Source organism: Ischnura elegans, chromosome 1 (genome assembly GCF_921293095.1).
Source record: "Ischnura elegans chromosome 1, ioIscEleg1.1, whole genome shotgun sequence".
NCBI lineage: Eukaryota > Metazoa > Arthropoda > Insecta > Odonata > Coenagrionidae > Ischnura > Ischnura elegans.
Window position 1 is genome coordinate 78,910,897 of NC_060246.1, and position 20,434 is coordinate 78,931,330.

Here is a 20,434-nt window from a genome sequence, read left to right on the forward strand (position 1 = left end):
ACATAGCTCCGAAACGGACGGAGACACTGACGCGTTTTCAGAAGCGGCAGCTCGGTGATTTACGTAATTATTTAATGTAAACTAACGGCTTACACCATATGCATAGAAGCACACCGCCAAATACAATAAAATTGATCGAGAAGGAAAATTTGGAGTCATTTAAACCCCTAGAGGAATGCTACACTTCTGAAGCTTTCGCAACATTTCCTGTTTACTTAATGAGTTCCGGTGAGGTCTTGGTTTGAATAGTCGTAATCTACAATTGAGCAAAGAAAACAGAACAGCAGAACGCGACCAGAAATCGCATTTGAACCCTCTTCTGGAGTTTCTGGTCATTGAATTTTGCCGGTGACAGTTAACGGGAGTTAACCTCAAGATGGTTATCATGGGTACGTCTCTTTTTGACTTAACGGCATCCATTTCATGAGTTGAGTTTTCAGCATGTTATGAATTTTACGTTCCAATGGAACCCGAATTATTTTTTCTTCTAATTTTTATGTATCAATAATTTCACGCTGTTCTTAATCTTTTAAATCATTTTTGAAGCGGCATTATTCCAAATCTTAAATGCATTTTATTTATTAAATGCGTTATTCCAAAGCAAAAATGCGTTCATATTATCGTTTTGTTTGAAAATAACTCTTTGAATGAGGAAGTTTTTACATAGGATTATTGAAACGAAAGTTATTCTAGACTGGTCTTTCCGCGACGAAGGTGTAGGCCTGCCTTTTTCAACATTTGCCAAAATATCAAATTCGAAAATTTCCCCTCAGCATTTTCCTTCCCGCACACACACTTCCACACGAATAATACCTATATAAAAAAACTTGAGTTCTTGCCTGAACAAGAAAAGTAGTTCCTGTATTGATATACTATAGTGTGTATACACAATGAGAGTTTAGATACAAATTAAGATACGTTGGGATCTTCGTATTTTCATTTTAATTGTTTAAAAAATACCGTCTTGTTACGCACTTCGAGTCAGCTTGCCGTGCGGTTTTTCCTTCTCTCCATAATCACGTTTAATTTTTAGTTCGTTTTGTGCATGTATTTTAATTATTTGTGCGCCTAGTTTCTGTTTTCAATATATTGCGCCAAACGCAAAGGAAGGAAATAAACGATTTACTATTGCAAAACCTGCAGTGTTACGCAATGCTAGAGGCGGATCACCAATTTCAAGTCGGTTCCAGTTACGACCAAAGGGGGGGGGGAACCAGGGGTCAGGTTAATATGTGATGTTTGGGATTTTCAAGATTCAAATAGGCGGTATTGGCTAATTCTTTGATAATGAAAGACGGAGACACTGACGCGTTTTCAGAAGCGGCAGCTCTGTGATTTACGTGAATAGGTACTTAATGTAAACTAACGGCTTACACCATATGCATAGAAGCACACCGCCAAATACAACAAACTGTGCACATTTAGTAGGTCGTTTTATGAGTAAAAGTTTTATGGTGGTCATCTAAATCTACTTACTACCCCGCAAGCAGCCTCAATAGGCGTAAAATATAAAAAGGAAACGCTCTATCGAAATTACGCCTAGCTCTTATTAAGTCCTTTGTCGTGCGGGAATGACGAATTCGCCTAAATCTCTCTCTTGTTTTATCGTTTTTGTCGTACGTGGAAATGTTGTGAGGTTCTAATATGATCATCTCCGTGTCATTCTTAAAGATATCCATTCTCAATTTCTCAAGCAATGTAAGCCTAGCGCGCAGCCTCCGAGTCTAGTGGCTCCCAACCCAATTCGTTTAACGTCATCAGTGTTACGCTTTCTGTACGCTCTTTTTCTGTAGCAGTTTTGGACGAATCGCGAATCTTGTTAGGCTGGATAGAATGAGGCCTTCAAGAGGAAGGACTCCACGGAAACCTCTGCCGTATATTTTATATCTATCTGTGAAATAAAATGTTATAAAAGGTAGGAAATTTATCTCCTGAAATACTCTTACGGATTTTCAGCGGACGCGTTGCTCCTGTTTCTTTGACGTATGCATGTTCTCTGAGTTGATATTTCAAACCCTAGCACATCTGCCTCTTGAGAGGAGATTTCGGTTAGGCTATTGAATTCAAGTCCGGCTTCGCGTCAATTATCAGCAATATTTAATGAGCTTCAATAGTTTAGAGTTGACCTTAATTGCTTATTTTATATTTGTTAGGTACCTTAAGTGTGTATATGCTGGTAGTATTAGTAATAATAATTAAAATAATTAATAAATTGAAATATTAATAATTAAAATAAAGTTTTTATATTATTAGTATTTTTATGAGTCCCCGAACACATAATCGCTTAGAAGGAAAGCACAAAATAAATTGAATTTTTGGTTGGGTCTATTAAAATTTGACAGCGACTAATAAAAATAATTTTTTCAACTAAAGCTTCTCTAAAAAAAGATCAAAATCAAAACATAAAAATATTTCCTAATATTTTACGCATTATTTTCTTCTCTACCCGGCATTTTCAATTGGTCAGCTGAATTATATGGACGAAAAAAAATTTAAAGCATTATCCTTAAAAAAAAATAGTTTGATATATGCTATATAGTTTATTCAGGCTTAAATTTTTTTACAAAATTAGAACATCATTTTTTGCTTAAGTTTTAATCTATACTTTTAAACAATAACAAACTAGAATGGATAAAAGCTACGTACGTATAACTATATCTATATGCCATGTAAAAATTAATTAGACATAATTAATTCATACCCAGACGGTACAGGAATTTTACGTATCTGAATACGAGGGTGGACCATCAAGAAACAAAAATGGCTCTTAGGAAGTTATTAAAAAGGTTTTGTTTCTTTATTTCCTTTAATTACGAAAAAAGTTGCAAGAGGACTGGCAAATTCATATGCATCGGCAAAATTGTATCTCGTCGATAAAAGTGTATTCGGTCTGGGATTATTTTCTTTCGCGGGTGGTGCCATATCCTCCTAGAAAGAAGGCCTGATCACAAGGCACAGTATCCCCGTAGTCAATGGATACTATCTACATATGATTTAGATACGGAGGGTTCTGTGCCGTCTGGGTAACGACCTTTATCTAGCCCCAAAATGTGCTTCGTAATGTTTTACATTTTCACTTTTGCTTTTTGAATGGGTCATTCGAAAAGGCTATTTTAGAGTTTAATTAAATTTCAGGGCATTTTACAAGGAATAAATTCACTAAATAGGTAATAGAACCATTATACATAGGTAATTAAATTTTATAAGCTGTGAAGCTCTCACAATTCATAGTATTTTTTCTTGCAGAGTTTTATTTTCTTAAATTTTATCTCGTTTTTAAGAACCAAAATAGCGTCAAAATTCATATCCAGGCATGCAAATTCCTAAAAATTTTCCGGTGGGGGAAGGGGGGCTGATCCTCCGCTGAGGGGGGCCCAATCATCATGAGCTCCAGCGGAACGCCCCCTATCACTCCAGACCGCCACCCACCCCAAACTTTATGGAAGTTAGTAAAAGGTCTATTCCAATTCACCCCCCACTCACGGAGACCATTACCTCTTCAAGTACACAATGAAAATTTTCTGGCTAACACCTTGTTATATGGAGAAGGGGTTTGGAAAACACTACAGTTGTCAATGAAGGGAGGGAAAAGACTTTGAGAAGGAGTTACCTAACCACCGAAAAAATAACTACCATGAACCTAATGTTAAATAATTCCTTCTAAAATAGCGGCTAAAAATTAAGCGTCTTTGGCAAAGCGATAGCAGGTGACAATCACGGAGCAGGATGGTAGAGGAGGAACTGAAGTCTTCGAAATACAAGCGTAATTTAATCAAAGGAATCAATGAGAGTTACTTGGACGAATTGATTCTATCCCATCCCAAGGACATCGGGGGTGAGCAAGGAACAAGATCCCTTCAATTAAGGTTCTTGTCTATTTTTTACTTTAAGTTTGTAAGGTTCTTGGCTGGGAAATTGTAGGGGGCGGTCCAGGAGTTTAGTGCGCTATTTCGTTTTGCTTTTGTTATCGTAGTTCCCGTGTTACCGTTGTCGCAGTTGTTATTTCTTGTTTTGAAAACACAGTCACTCAATCAAACACAGAGTGATTGCCAGTGAGAAATGCTGTGACCTATCAATGTTAGCCTTGTGTTATTCTATGATATAATTATTTCTATTCACTTAGAGCAAATGGAGGAAGATATGAGTGAGTCGCAAGAAAATCAAGCTACTATGAGTAACCTTTCACCTGCTACAAGTAGATCTGAAAGTGATTCAGAGTATGAAACTGTTGATGTCGATGAGTTTCTACGACGAGATAAAGATGAGAAATGGGCTTCATTTCTTGAAGAAGAAGAAGAGCCAGAGCCGAAACCGTATATATCGCTTATAGAACGTGCACGGATAATGGAGGAAAAGGATAGGGAAAGGATGAAAGCAACTCTAGCACGGGGACCAATGAGGCTACCCGCTGATTATGTACCGCCTCCTAAACCTCCCCCAGTAAATGAAGCAGAAGCCGTAAGTATTAAGTAGATATTCTTGTCGTCTTCTCTCACCAATGAAAATTTGGCCTGAGCTCTCAACCTTAAAGGAAAAATTTGATGAACTTTTCATTTTTATATTGTTCACCCATATATATTTTTTTTAAAGTAAGGTATTCAGGAAGTATTTTTGAAACTTTTGCTTTACATTGTATTATATTTAGCTGCTAAAATTCCAAATAGATCAAACATATCAAATTTTAGATTAACATTTTTTATAATTCTAGAAAGCTGCGAGATATAAAGCGTGGAAAGAGAAAATTCAACGAATCCAGCGAGAAGCTCAAGCTTTGTTTGAAGAAAATCTAAGAAATAAACGGGCCGAGTATGAGATGTACGCCAAACTTCAGAAGGAATATTATCCCAGAGATTATTATTGGAAACCAGATCCTTTACACTATCTGCATTTAAAAGAATTGGGGTACTCAAAGATTGCCATTGAGAAGGTATTGTTTTATTTTTAAATCACATAAAAATTTCTTTTGTGTTGAATCGATGTCAAATAATTAAATTTGATGAAAGAATCCTTACCGTAAAAAAGGAAAAAATATTCATGTTATTGGGCCAGGAAGTGGTCAAAGCAATTGATTTCATTTTGAAATGTACTAATTTGACAGTCTATGGTGGGTCAAAAACCCTGTGAGTAAAAATTCATCAAATTCAGTATGGGTCATTTTCACTCACAGGCCTTTGTATGAGTATTTAAGACAATTTGCTTCTGGGGTACTTGGTTCTATTATTATTATAGTATTCTACCGATTAAGTTAGGTTTCCATGGAGTACTAAAGAAGTGATCTGGAAGCCTCCCTTTCCTTCCAGCACTGCCTTCTTACATTCACTTCAATTCACTTAAGGCCTATTCCCTCTCAATCTATCTAAAAATCCTATTCTTTTCCTTACCCTCCAATGTTTCCCCAACATTATATCCTCTAACACCATTTTCAACATTCCCTCCCCGCTAAGTACTCCTCCCATCTATACCATCTGTCTCCTCCGTATCTCGTCTAAATGCTGCCTCTCCTTGACAACCATATCCAGCACTTTGTTGTTCCTTTTCATCTCTGGCCATTTCACTTTCTCCATTCATTCTTCTCCATACCCACATCTCGAATGCCTCCAATCTCCTCTCGTCTTCTTTCCTCAGTGTCCACGTTTCCGCACCGTAGAGAGCTACACTCCAGATCAAACTCTTCACTAACCTTTCTTTAAACTCTTACATAATGATCCTTTAAGAAGCTCCTTCCTGTTCAAGAAAGCCTCCTGTGCTAGTGCAATTCGCTTCCTGATGTCCTTGCTACTGTGTCCGTTTTCCTTTAATGTGCTGCCCAAATAGTTGAATTGCTCTACTTGCTCAAGTTTTTCCCCACCTACTTTTATCTTGAATCTCACATTCCTTGCGATGATTTACAAAACAGAATTACCTTAGTCTTCTTGTAATTAATCCTCATCCCATACTCCTTTCACCGCTGGTCTAACGCATCCACTAGAGCCTGCAGTCCCCTTGCTGACTGGCTAATCAGCACCTGATCATCCGCGAACCTTACGGATTTCAACCTCACGCCTCCCATTTTCACTCCAGCTTCCAACTCGTCCCACACTTCTCTTACCATCTCCTCAGCATATACGTTAAAAGCCGCGGCGATTGAAGACAGTCTTGCCTCACACCTCGGCCAATGTTTGCCCACCCAGATTCTCCATCTGCTACTCTCACTTGCGCAGTCTGGGCCATATACAGATTATGAATTAGTCATCTATCCCTCCAATCTACACCTATTCTCTTGAGGATATCCATTAACTTCACCCAGTTCACCCGATCAAATGCTTTTTCAAATTCCACGAAACAGGCATATACATCCTGGTCATATTCTAGGTTCCTCTCCTCAAGGGACCTCATTATTGCAATAGCAGCACGAGTTGACTTCCCTTTTCTAAAACCAAACTGATCTTCGCCCAAATATTCGTTTGCCCTCGCTTCCATTCGTCTGTTGAATATCCTCCGAACCACTTTCTCTGCATGCGATATTAGGCTAATAGTCCTATAATCTCCACATTCCACAGCTTTCTTCTTTTTCTGTAGCGGAATTAAAACCGTCTTCACGAAATCCTATGGCCAACATCCCTCCTCATAGATCCTGCGCACTAGTTCGAAAAACCTTTTCTTACTATCCTTCCCTAGACTTTCAGAAGCTCACACGGGATATTGTCCACGCCTACTGCTTTCCTAACATTCATATCATGAAATGCTCTCTCTATTTCGGAATCTAATATCCCCGGCCCAAGATTATCCTCCTCCACTGCACTTTCCTCCTATAAAGTCAATCTCTCCGGCCTGTTTTTTCCATGCATACATATCCTCCACGTATTCCGTCCATCTACCCTGTACCTCTTCTCGCCTGGTTAGCATCCTCCCATCTTTAGCCTTAATTTTAGACATGGCTTGTCCTCTTTTGCCGCCCGATAGTGACTTAACTTTGGCGTACAACGATCCTACTTCTCCATCCTTCTGGAACTTTTCCATTTCCTCACACTGTCTTTTCCACCAAGCCTCCCTTGCCCTCTTAGTTTCACGTTGTAATTGAGTACGTATTTAGTTCCCTATACTTTCTTTTGCCCTGCTCTGTATCCACGTTCTTCCACTTCCTTCTCTCATCCATTTCTTTTACCATTGCCTTATTAACCCAAGTCTTCTTTATCCTTCTGCTGTCAACGTAGCCAATTGACTTCTCTGCCGCATTACCTCCTCTTCATTCCATTTCCTCGCCTTCCTTACTTTCGTAAGTCTTTCGAATCTTACCCTGCATCTCGTGAGCAATAGGTTGTGGTCTGAATCCGCATCCACTGCAAGGAAGCTGCGCGACTCTTTCACTGTTCCTAAACCTCTGTCTTACCATGATGTAGTCCATCTGATCCCTCCCCACATCCCCTGGACTTTTCCATGTGTACTTTTTCCCTTATGATGATTGTATCATGTGTTCGTGATGAATAACTTGTTTCTCCTGCAAAATTCTGCTGCTTCTCTCCCCTGTTGTTTCGCACTCCTAATCCAAATTCTCCTATTTCGTGTCAATCCCTCCCCTCCCCAACTGAGGCATTCCAGTCCCCCATTACTACTAGATTTTTATTACCCATAGTTTCTCTAATTATTTGCTCAAGCTGTTCATATACCTCATCTACTTCTTCCTTCCAATGATTACTAGTGGGCATGTAAGCTTGAACCACCACGAGGTTGGTGGGTCATAATTTAATATTAATTTTTTAATATTATCCCACCCTTCCTCTGCAGTGTGTGTACTTCCAATCTCCCAGATACTATTGTCCACTAGTTCCTGATATTCTCTACTCATAGTCCCCTTCAGCGCTTCTACATTCCATTTCCTAGCATTCCAGACTTTCATTAGTCTTTTGAATCTTATGTTGCATCTCGTGAGCAATAGGTTGTGGTCTGAATCTGCATCCCCTGCAGGAAAGCTGCGCGAGTTTTTCACGCTGTTCCTAAAGCTTTGTCTTACCATGATGTAATCCATCTGATACCTCCCCACATTCCCTGGACTTTTCCATGTGTACCTTGGCCTTTTATGATGATTACAAAAGTGTTTTTTTTTATGAATAACTTATTTCTGCTGCTTTCTCTCCCCTGTCGTTCCATATTCCTAGTCCAAATTCTCCTATTTCATGTCCATCCCTCCCTTCCCCGACTGAGGCGTTCCAGTCCCCCGTCACTACCAGATTTTCCCTACCCGGAGTGTTTCTAATTATTTCCTCGAGCTGTTCATTTACCTCATCTACTTCCTCCCTATGATTGCTAGTGGGCATGTAAGCTTGAAGCACCACAAGGTTCGTGGGCCGTGCCTCAATTTCTACCACCATAATCCTACCATCATAATCCTGGTCTATATCGACCACACGCTTACACATCTTCCCGTTTATCACTAAAGCTACCCCTCACTGGCTTTCCTCCCCACCACTGTATATAACACTATAACCATCACTCCAATAGTCCATCCCTCCACCTCACTTCGCATAATCCTAAGATATCTATCCTCCCTTAATCATTTCCCTTTTGATATTTTCTAAATTCCGCGTCCTCATCATTGTCCTCACATTCCACGTCCCTAAATTTATAGCGGACTTCTTCTTCTGCATCTTCTTGGTTTTCTTTTCTTCAAGAAAAAACCAAAAGGTTGAAGTAATTTTTTGAGAGGGTTTGGAGAAACTACATGGATTGACTAAGTCATTTCGGAGTTTCTGAAGGATTTTGGAAAAATTGTAGGCAAGGGTTTTTTTTTCAAGTTTTCTGTGGAACATATGGAGAGGAAATATAGGTAGGACTTAATGGAGACATTTTTCTCTGTATAAACCAACACCTGATTTAAAAAATCTAATGAGCTGTTAATAAACTGGTGCTAATAATAAGGTGCTGATAATAAAGCTGACTAATAAACTAATGTTCCTGCATCATGTCATGTTTAATTTTTTTGTTTTCACTAAGGCTCTGTTTTACACGGACAATGTATCTGTTGCAAAAGCAATAGAGTATCTTAAGAAAAATCCAAATCCAACAGAGTTGACGAAGCAAGAGGTCATGGCTGCTGGGGAGCAAGTATTGAAAAGAATAAGGCCTAAGAGACGTGACAGACTTAATCAAGATGAGCAAGCCCTGTCAAGGGAGAGTGAGATGGAAATTGAGGATAGTCAGCCATTGTCACCCCCCAATGACTCTCATGCAGATGGTGCACCTAGTGAAGAAACAGGGGAGGAGGAAAAGATGCATAGGGAAGTAGTATTTGCTCAACCAAGGCCTCCTTCCAAGAAGAACAAAGGTATGTTAATAAAGCGAGTCAGTCGCTATGTTACTGTTTCTAAAAATTCATTGTTTTCTGCCATGTTCAACCTTACTTTTGGAAGGATAGTCTATTTTATGAAGATTTCAAAGGACTGGTTATTGTAGTTGTTTCCATTGGCTAGGTGTATTTATCAAATTCACTTAGAAATACATACTATTTAGGTATGTATTTTCTGTATATCAACTTTCTGTAGACATGGCAACTGCTCAAGTTTTCACCAATGCCTTTCAAAGTCACAAAAAACATGAAAAGTGATATGTGAGGTAATTTTATAGAATCAGTATGACCTCAAAACTTAATTTTGCTATTTTGAAGGTACATGTGCATTTAGCCCTGAGTTCAAAGCAATATTCAAACCAATCTGCAAAGAATGCAGTGATCATCCATCCCTTGCTATTTGATTTCCCATCCACCACTAAAGTGTACTTTGCTTATTTCCCTATAAAGATTTTTTTATAATCACAGATATGTAACAGCTTATATTTTAAGTCAAATGAATATTTCTAGCAAAATAATATTCAGATTGGCCACTCTTTAGGGAAACTTGGAATGTGATGCAGTATCAGGTTAAATGATAATAAAACTAAAAATTATGATTGCGGTAAAAGTCAATTGGTAATTTTTTTCATCCTCCTACTGTTGTTAGTTTATCTGTGAACATTCCCAATTTGTCATTCATGCGGATACTTAGTAAATCTTTAAATTTGTGTTTTCATCATAATTTTACTTATCTTTCACACGTTGACCTCCTTCAGAAAAATGTGTCAAAATAAATACCAAACCATGATGCATACAAACACAAAACAATACTCATAGATGTACAGATCATAGGTCATAAAAAGTAAGCAGAAGCAGTTATAATCTGGTATAAAATAATGCAATAGTTGCTTATTGGTGGCCATGGTGATCAGCCGTGGGAACACTATATCCCATTGGATATCGCAAGACATGGGTTACCAGGGCTGATTTTTTAGGCATGGGTCATGACTGGAGTTGTGAGAGGCAACTTTTACATTGGGGAGATTTCTTATCAATTTTTGCAAAATAAGGTGAATGATTTGTAAAAGTTGGTGGAAAATTATGAGTTAATGTACAAATAATTGACCTTAGTAAATTTTTCTCCCTTAAAAGAAGTTAGAAGAAACAGTACTAATGAAACAAGGATACTGCTTAAATTTTTCCCACATATAATACACCTTTTGTAGTAATATAGGGATGTAAGATTAAGAACTTATGGCGACTTCAGTATTAACAGCACAAAATTCATTTGAAATTACTCAGATTCATTAAAAAAATTCCATGACTTCTGTTTAAAAAAAATTTTGTGCAGCCAACCCTGACTGCAGTGGGTTGAAATGGCTGGTGAAACAAGTAGTAGTTGGAGTTTAATACACCTCCTATAGTGCATACAGCAAAAATTCCTTTTTCCAAAGAATTATCAATGCCATGGGTAAAATTTTGATTAAATTCATCTTTTGTGGGAAAATTCTTATTACAAGGTTTGGAAATGCATATTACATAATCCTTCGCTTATCATATGTTATTACCACTAAGCCACACTGGCTATATGCCTGAAAACAACAAATATGTAATTTAGCTATATGTAGATGTATTTTCAAAACCTCTAAGAAAATATTTGATTCAAGTGGAGGAAAAAAATAAGATGTTGTCATGTGGTACTATTATTTTGATCAAATTAAGTGTCTCAAAAATATATTTTTAAAATTGTTTTTGATTCGATTCTGCATTTAATTTTAGGGAAGAGTAGGAGAGGCGTAAAAAGGACTCATGCTGGAGATATTGTCGTTCAACCTGCTCAACAAAGCACATCCAAAAAGGTCCATCAACCCACATCCACCGAAATTCATGCACCCCGACCTAAAACCACTAAAGTTCACTTCCATCCATCCACAAAATTTCACACTGAGCAACCCACTCCTGTAGCTCCTCCAATACCTGTGGAAGAAGAGAAATTGCAGATAAAAATGATTTTTATTGTAAATGCTTCTCTGTTAATGGATGCTGTCACCCTTGCATTGGAGGTTAGTAATACTTTTGTATTTGTTAGTTAGCTTCTACATTATTGACGAAAATGAAACTGACTTAATTTATCCTCTCTCCAACTACCAAACTAAGTCTCTTACTACCCAATTCTTTGACCTTTACTGTTATCAGATTTGCCTCATTTGTCGTTAAATAAACAATGCACTGAACTGGTATGGGAAATTATCTTTGATTGATTAATTGCTTGCAATAAAAAATATCTTAACATCTGGGGATATAAAATATAGATTGTCTTCATTATAGCCATCTTGGAATGTGGAACATCCTCAGGAAAACAATATGTAATGCATTTAGTTTTTTTTAGTGCTTTATTAATTCTATTGAGCTATGAATATCAAATTGATACTTGACTTAATGGTCAAAAATATAAAATTATGTGAAAGTGAACCTGTATTTTCATCAATATGTCAATCTTTTTGTGTGTTATTGTTTTGCATAGTAGTAATGAGCTCTGACATTATTAACTAACAATATCAAAAATGTGTATTAATATTATGGTTGTAACGTTTTTATTATCACACCTTAAAACACAAATGTCACTCACAAAATTAAAACACTTTTAAAAGCTTCCATGGCAAATCTCACCGTGTTGGCGAAGGGTTATCCGTACCTCCTATTGTGCCGTCGTACTGCATGCAAAGCATCGAGGAGTACGGTTATCCTACAGAATGCAATACTTCACAACAATCGTGCGCTAATTCACGATTGTGACGAAGTGATCTAAGTGGGCGTGCAACGTAGCCGGAGCCGAAAAAAATCGCTCTCCGCGGTAAGGAACAACGGGCAACACTCTGAACAGTTCCTAACTTCACACCGGAATGAATGATACTTTGTTTAGAGTGTGTCCAGAATACGATTTCCTCTACGCCGCACGGCATAGCAACGGCCAAATCAAAAGGCACCAAATTCGAAATTTGAAATTTTTGAATGCTGGCGTCTCTGAAAGTTCGTAAATCGAATGTGCGTAGGAAGAAAACTAACTGTACATCAAATTTACGAGCTGTAATGAGTCTGTCACCGTGGTTCCCCAGGAATGAAGCTTATTATATGACGTTGCGCGAATGATGTAGAAAGAACCATACATGACGCTCTTGGTCACAGTACACAAGGACAACTTAAACGTGGCGTGATTATTAAAACTTAGCGTAGTGAATATCCATCTAAATGCCATAGCTTGTGTGTGGAACTTCGTAATAAAGTTCATTTTGTAACCGCCAGGACCGGGACTGAGAATTTCGTAAAAACGAATATTTCGTCATAACGTACCTTTTCCAAAAGCTTGGATAGGCCTTTTCGTCGGGACCAACGATTTGCTCCGTAGTAACGAGAACTTCATAATAACGTTGTTCGTATTAACGAGAGTCTACTGTACATAACTCAAAATTAATCGCTACAAGGTTAAACCTTTGTTTTCATTAAGTTTACAGACAGTAGTCCGAGACATACAGCAGGTACTATAAATTCCTAGGCTTGTACATAAATGAATGCCTCAGTCACATTGATTATCTTGCCTCTACTATTGCCTCTGAGTGTTATTTGATGATAATGCTTACAAATACCGACATAGCTAGTAGATACTAGTGTTGGGGGCAAAGCCCCCATAGACCCACCTCCACCCCCCGGGTTTCAAGTCAGTGACTTATTTCCCGGGGGCTGCTTTTTCAGCCTTTATATGATTTTATACAATTTGCCCCGGCTCTCACCGGGCTAGTGTCCCCCTCACCTCCCACAAATGCGGTAGGATCATTGGGATCGGCATTAGGCTGTTCATTCATATTTATAGATGCATCTTGGTAATTTTGACTGGCTTGGTATTTGTACTTCAGAATTTTTATCATTGTCTCTTTAGTTGTGTTAAAAATTTCAGCTTTCAATACGGATTTCCTGTCAAATGGTAAACTATGCTCCGTTAACTTATCAATTAGAGGACCCCTAGTGACTGACAGATTATTGCATTTTGCTAGCAAGTGCCAGGCCATTTCTTCATAGTTATTACAGAAGGTACATTTCGCTGATTCCGTTAGATTAAAAGAAGTAAGTTTATAATTAAGCTAGTAGATACTATGCACATATTTGTAGCAGATTAAAATATTAAGTTAATCAAGCTTAATTCCATAGGAATAAATTTTGATTAATATCAGAAATGGGCCATAAAAAAGTAAATGTACATCCTATAATAGTTACAGTGGAACCTCGTTAAAGCGAGTACGGGCTATAGCGACACCCCCGCTATTACGAGATATAGCCGATGCACCGTCAATTGACCCTATAATGAGCGTGTTAAAAAATTCGTTTTTACGAGACCCTTTCGTTCTTGGCTCTCGCCATAGCGAGGGTTTCACCGCCGGAAGACTTTCATCAAGACTCCTCTGTAATTGCTAGCGATCTGTTAGAAATGAAGCTAATGGAGTGCTCAGTCTCAAATTTATGTGGTAAACTGTCGTTCGATAAATAAAATGATTGACGAAACAATGCTTTGCATGATTTTTATTCAGTGCGGCGCTTATAAATTGTTTGAATAGTTAGTCGTTATTTAAGTAAGGAAATTTAGTGATGAAAAAAAAATCGCCTTTCGTCTGGATTTACCGTTACGTTTATCAGATAGATGTTTATCTGTCGCCGCACCACTCCTGTTCCTGTATATCTGTTCGCAACAGGTATATTGGCTATTATTTGCTCCACCTCCGGTAAAGCGACAATTCGCTATAGCGAGTGTTTATTAGTGCACCGTGGGGTGTCGTTATATCGAGGTTGCACTGTATATTGTGAAAAAAGTTGATTTATTTATATTCACTTCTAAGTAATGCCTTTGGTAACATGCACTCTTTCCTGTATAATTACAATCAAAGTTTCATGGCAAATGGTGAAAATTTTTGAGGTTATTGATGGCTTCATTCAGAGAGAAAACGCATTTAAAATTCAATTTCTTCTCCAATAATGTTATAAGTTTGCCACCCTATTTTATATTCTCTCCACTGATGCACACTACACACTGAAAAATATTTTTTGAGATATTGGACGCCCCTGTTTTCTTACCAGTTTCAAATTGCGGAAGATAGTGCCTCTGCTTCATTGCATGGACTTCTTTTGAATCCAGCATTTCAAATGTTTTTAAAAATGAAAGTCTGTTTCTTAAGTACTTTGATTTCTCAAGTAATTTAAGTGATATCATTTTTTCAGGTGGGTAAAGTTGTGGCAAACATAACAAGTAAATTGAATGCTGACAATGGAAAGTATAAGAATATGTATGATGAATGGACTTGTGAAGGGTAAGAGCTCTTTTGATGTTATGAATTTAAATTAATACTCTTCCATATCTCTCAAGTGTATGAAGTAATGCATGAAACTTTTTCAGGCATAAAATGTGGATGTTCAGAGGAGAAAATAATCAATTCTTAACTCAGGAATATGAACTGATGTCACACCAGGATGTGATTGCTTACTTGGCACAATGTACTCACTATCGTGACATGAAAACTCCATCACCGACTGTTCTTGGTGTTTTTGGAGATAGTCACCAGTTACGACGATGTAATAATCTACCTATACTCTAGTTTTTTAAGAATTGGTTTTTCATTGGCTAATTGACTTATCTTGTGATATAAATGGATAATTGCTCAGTCCTTTGTTAAAGACTGGAAAAATTTCACATCAAATAAAATATTGTAAGATCGTCTTTCCATGTGGTTTAGGGTATTTATTTTTTGTATTTATCATGGAAGATTATATTTCTTTTGGATTTTTGGTCTGAATTGATGGATTTCTGCAGTTTTAGTATACTTTTTCATTGCATCAACTTTAAAATTTTCAACTAAGTAAATACCTTGTTTAAATAAATATTTTACTGTTGCCACTCAGCATCTTGTCTCCTTTTATATTTCTTTGATTACTCTGAATTGTGGTCTTATTAATGCCAATTCAAAGCTTTCATGTTATTATTTGAAATGTTGTACTTCTGAAGGACGACATTTTAATGAAAAGCTGAGTGTGAGTAATGAGGAAGTGCTAAAGAGAATGGAAGATAAGAGAATTCTGTTGAACACTCTTAGAATAAGACAGGAAAACTGCATGGCTACTCCATGAAGTATAATGGTCTAATGAAGGCAACCATTGAAGAGGAAGTGGATATGGGAAGGATGGCAGAGAAAAGCCTTGAATGACATGTAGGACAAGATATCTACTGAAATAACCGCTGAATCAGTAGTTAAACAAATTATGGATTCTTATGAAAATAAACAATGCCTGTCCCTTACCTTATGTGACTTAACCTCTGCCTTTGATTGTGTAGACCAGGGATCTCCAATTTACTATGCCGCAAGGGCCACATTCCAAGTTCCGAATGGCCCTGTGGGCCGGATAGCAAATTTGCCGAATACTGAAGTATACAATGCTCAATACTTGAAACGAGTGCACAGGCCAGATGAAAGGCCTCCACGGGCCGGATCCAGCCCGCAGGCCGTATTTTGGAGACCCCTGGTGTAGACCATTCCACTCTTAAGATGAAACTACAGTATTATGGTTTCCAAAATAATGAACTCAGTTTCAGGACGAAAGGCTGTCTACTGTAATGGTGGCCAGTCTAATTTCCTGACAGTGAAACATGGAGTGCCACAGGTGTCAGTCCTCTTCTTTTTCTTGTAATTATTAATGACCTTCCTTTTAATGTTTCCACTGGTAGTGTGGTGTATGCTGACAATACTACCTTTTTTCAGAAGTGCAAAGATCACAGGGAAATGAGCTCACTTTCTTTGAGAACTTTAGTTGAGGCCAACTGCTGGTTTGCTGCCGACAGCCTTTTTTTAAACACGGACAAAACTCAGCTGCTTCTATGCAGTTTAAAAGAATTGAGATTGACAATGAACCTGTGAAACTCTTAGGTTTTTATTTTAATGGTAAACTGACATGGAAAAATCATATCTTATAGATTAGTAAGAAGCTGTCTAAGGCCCTTTACTTGCTTAGGAAATTAAAAGATTGTATGAGCGATGACTTCCTAAGGTCAGCATACTTTGCTTTTTTCCACAGTATTATAACTTATGGCATCAGACTGTGGGGGCATATTGGCGATGCTCAAGCAGTATTAATTTTACAGGAAAAGGCATTAAGGATCCTGTGTGGTGCAGGGCGTAAAGAGACCTGTCAACGTCTAATTAAAAAAAATGCCCATACTGACTATCTATGGTCAGTATATTCTCCAAACATTACTACATATTTAACAGAACATACATATATACCCAACTAGGTCTCAGATTCATGCACATGACACCAGATCCAAAAATAATTTAGGAACTGAGCGCCGTAAAGACCTACCACAATTCTGACAACTTCCGCATAAATTTTTTCAACAGGCTTCCTTCTAATGTAAAGTCTCACAATTGATAGGTTTAAGTCTATTATAAGTTATATCTCTGCAATAATCCATTGTATTCCATTCAGGAATATTATGACTTCACGAATTTAGTGATGTGAGTAAAAAAATTTTACGAATATAGTGATGTGATTTCATATTTTTAAATGTGTATGTAAATGATGAACTGTTTTCATTTTTTTTTCTGACAACATTCTCATGTACCTATTATTTAACATGGCATGAATGAATAAAGGCATTATTATTATTGATATCTAGGATTAGATAGCGAAGACATAAATATGAAAAAACAAGCTTACAGAAGAGTTTAGTGGAGAGCTAGGTCCAACCAATCCCTAGTTTGTGATATATTAATGGAAGAGAAATTCGCATCAATTGCCATGGTAAAAATCCCCCTGGGCTGGGAATCACAGACCTTATAGTCTTTCCGAGCCACAAACCTACTACACAAACAATTATGCTTTCCAGGTTCCATAGATACATAATGGCAGTTAACCAAAATTTTTGGCGGTAAGTGGTAGGCCCTTACGGTCAATCAAGGATAGTAATACATGAGAATATGGATTACTAAGAACCCACCACCTGCTGTGTTGAACCTTAAGCTAAATTGCTATTCACACACGTTGCTTTTTCCTTTCCAATCAAGTCATGTCATGTTGGCAATCCAGCTAAGCCAAACATTGCTTTCCATTCATAAGCAAAATTGGAAGCATTCCTTTTCTGTTTTCTTTCAATTCTGGTCTTTTGCATATGTGCAATTTGCCTCCCAGGAATGGATAGGAAAGGAAAAGTAAACGTGTGAACAGTTCCTAAAGTCATGTTTGGCAGACAGCACAACCTAGGTCTTGGTTTGATTCCCACTTCAGGTAATTATTTTCCGTTGGCAATGTGAATCCTAGGATTGATGGTGATAGCAGGTATTTACTCATATCTATAAAATATAATTGTTATTAATAGATTATAAAGTTATCTATGATTTATTCATTTATTTGGTATACATATTTTCTAAGGTGAAATTTGGAGAATTAGGTCACCAATTTGGCCGTTTCTCACTCAATTTCTAATATTTATCTAAAATCGAGCAAAGCTATTACACTATCAGTAGTTTAACCTACCCAAGAAAATTCAGAAATAATCATAGTAGACAGAGAAGTAAATTTTATAAAACTTGAAAAATAGAGTTGAGATTTAAATTCCATGAAAATATCACCCATCTAGAACTTAAAATACTAGCCACTAAAGTTAGTAAAAACTATACTTCAATCTATAACTTATTTGCACTCCAGTGGCACTATGCGCTTGGAATCACTTATTTCTTCCACATTTTTTATGGATGACTTGAGTGTGGGTATTGGAGCAATTCATCATAACTTTCAGCAATTTATTTATTTAATTATAATTTAAAATTAAGTGGCATTATCTCGGATGCAATAATCCTTCTTAAATACGACAATCAAGCGCGTTATGGCAATATATAATGCTTATTCTTTGGGATTTTTCCTGAAAATGTTTTGAAATTTCAACTATTTTTAAAGAATAAATTCTGAATTTATTGATGATTAAATAATTTTTAAATCATTTCGTTTCTACAGTACATAATTAGATGATAAAAATACCATAATTTTCCAATATCTTTCCGCTCATTCTCATCAGTTAATAAATTTTTGTCACTCCCGCCGCAAGTAAATTTCCATTCCTCACTATGAGACAGTTTCTTTCATTGGCTGAGATGTAGTATTAGATAAGGCATGCAATTGGCTGAATGTGGTCACGTGCACTTTTCTCGACCTACGTCAGAGAAAAAAAATCAGCATATGGCGTAATGGTAAACTTGTTGACCCAGGACATGGTAGCTAAATAGCTGTTCCTATGTATCGGTGTTTGGTTGTTTGTATGAAGAGTTTTATTTACAGTTAATGATATTAGGAGTAAAACTATTCTGAGTCACTCGTAAGTTATGCAGAGAAGTCACTGCTACCGAAGAAAGAACCACAAACATTTGCAAACGAATGAAATGAAGACATATTATAAAAGGACCATTTGAAGGTAATTTAAGTGGAAATATTATTTTAAAAGTTTTACTATATTAGTTTTGGTTTCAGAGTAACCATTCTCATATGTCAATATCTGTAGAATTTCGCACGTATATGTCGTATTTTGACGCATCGCGGTCCTTGACCTTACGCAACTACCCTAACTAGAATGAAGCCAATTTGCGGTCTGCCATATTTTTTCTCCATGTCCATGCATTTGCCGAAACTCTTGTCTTATTCGTGACTGGTGTAATTGTTTTGAAAAGAGAAATAAAATCATGCGTGTTTCGAATCACGAGAAATGTTACTCTGATAGATATATTTTTAATATATAATTGATTTTAATGAAATTTTTTTTCTTTTGAAAAATAATTCGCATTAATTCATTAGGAATACTGGTGCCATATAGTTTATTTTAACTTTCGAGATGTGATATTAGCATCGACAGTTTCAGAGAAAGTTTTTGACTGACAAGGCAGCCATTATTGATTGGTTGGAAATGCGCAGGGTTGCGAAGATGTTGCGTTCTGTGATTAATCGATATTCATTTCTGAGAGAATTTTTACAAATATTTATTGTTGTCGCAACCACTATTTAGTTTCTTCCTATGATGCATATGGTCAAATTGACGAATGATGACAAGCTGTTCAGGCGTTTATGAATGTATTTGTAGGACATTCTTGAGGGCCAGAAGCTTCGAGGATAATTCATTGGCGAATGTCATGTATTCTTGTGAAGAAATGAGTTATTATTGTATGCTTACATTTTTTTAATGGCAGTGTTTTTGCGTCAGTTTAAATTGAAAACTTTCACGTCCTAATGATCATTAGCATTATATATATTGCGGAATCACATAATTAAATGTAATGTCTTTTGGATGGGTTACTTATCGTTTGCAGTTTACGTAGAGGGTCCAATTCTGTGTGTTGTCGTATTCTTATTTCATTTTTAACCATTTATCTCTATACGATTTGCAGTATCAACTGAAGCCCGATATGGCATGATTTTGATTCACTCCTTTGCTCCCTTTAAAGCAGTATATTGAGTTGGCTTTTACTCCTACACTTCTTGTATCTTACCCTGGATTGTATTAGCTCCAAACTGTTTCTTGAGTCTGCTTCCGCACTGGTGCAAGAATCGTCACCACACAAACTTTGAAATGTCGGGAGCAGTTGTTCTCCAAGAGACCCTTCAGTGGTCCCACTGCTTTATTGCAGTCAGTTTCTCCTATCGTTAACTTCGTCTCACATTCATGTGTTTTTTTATTAAAATTTTCTGCATAATAACTGTTGTGATGCCTGTGTATCTTTTTGTACTCTAGAATTCCAAGACAACACAGCATTTGTATTGCATCTGTATTACCTCTGTTTATTTCTTTTATAAGTGCTTCAAAAGTTCCTCACGGCGTATGTATACGTGTGCATTACAAATTGGAAGTCTGAATGCTCATCCATGAAATATACTATGTATCTACAAACCGTCATACATGACTTAAATATATTGATTTTCTGGCCCACATCCACCTAATAACATTTCAGTATAAGGTGCACCTATGCAAAATATAAAAATTACATTATTTATTTTTTTAATTCAGAGGGAATTTATTCTGTTTTAAAGTTCTGTGAAAAAAAGTGATATTTGAAC

The 20,434-nt window shown here is 37.0% G+C and overlaps 2 protein-coding genes across 2 annotated transcripts in view; both read left to right on the top strand.

The window, feature by feature from the left end:
- The first annotated feature begins 276 nt into the window (after positions 1 to 276).
- Positions 277 to 15,656, top strand: LOC124163945. Its single transcript, XM_046541069.1, has 7 exons — positions 277 to 389; positions 4,124 to 4,458; positions 4,709 to 4,927; positions 8,971 to 9,301; positions 11,084 to 11,367; positions 14,570 to 14,658; positions 14,745 to 15,656. The coding sequence occupies exons 1-7, from the start codon at positions 377 to 379 to the stop codon at positions 14,941 to 14,943; spliced, it is 1,470 nt and encodes a 489-aa protein (XP_046397025.1). The 5' UTR covers positions 277 to 376; the 3' UTR covers positions 14,944 to 15,656.
- Positions 15,657 to 18,564: 2,908 nt separating this feature from the next.
- Positions 18,565 to 20,434, top strand: part of LOC124163952 (E3 ubiquitin-protein ligase TRIM71-like) — a 30,421-nt gene continuing 28,551 nt past the window's right edge. The window contains exon 1 of the mRNA XM_046541082.1: positions 18,565 to 18,803. The gene's annotated coding sequence lies outside the window, so the exon portion shown is untranslated. The remainder of the gene's footprint in view (positions 18,804 to 20,434) is intronic.

Excerpts from the sequence above, each read along its gene's own strand:
- LOC124163945 (XM_046541069.1), top strand. Across the intron at positions 11,368-14,569 it reads CTGTCACCCTTGCATTGGAG|GTGGGTAAAGTTGTGGCAAA; the intron begins GTTAGTAATACT and ends TCATTTTTTCAG. Across the intron at positions 14,659-14,744 it reads GATGAATGGACTTGTGAAGG|GCATAAAATGTGGATGTTCA; the intron begins GTAAGAGCTCTT and ends AAACTTTTTCAG.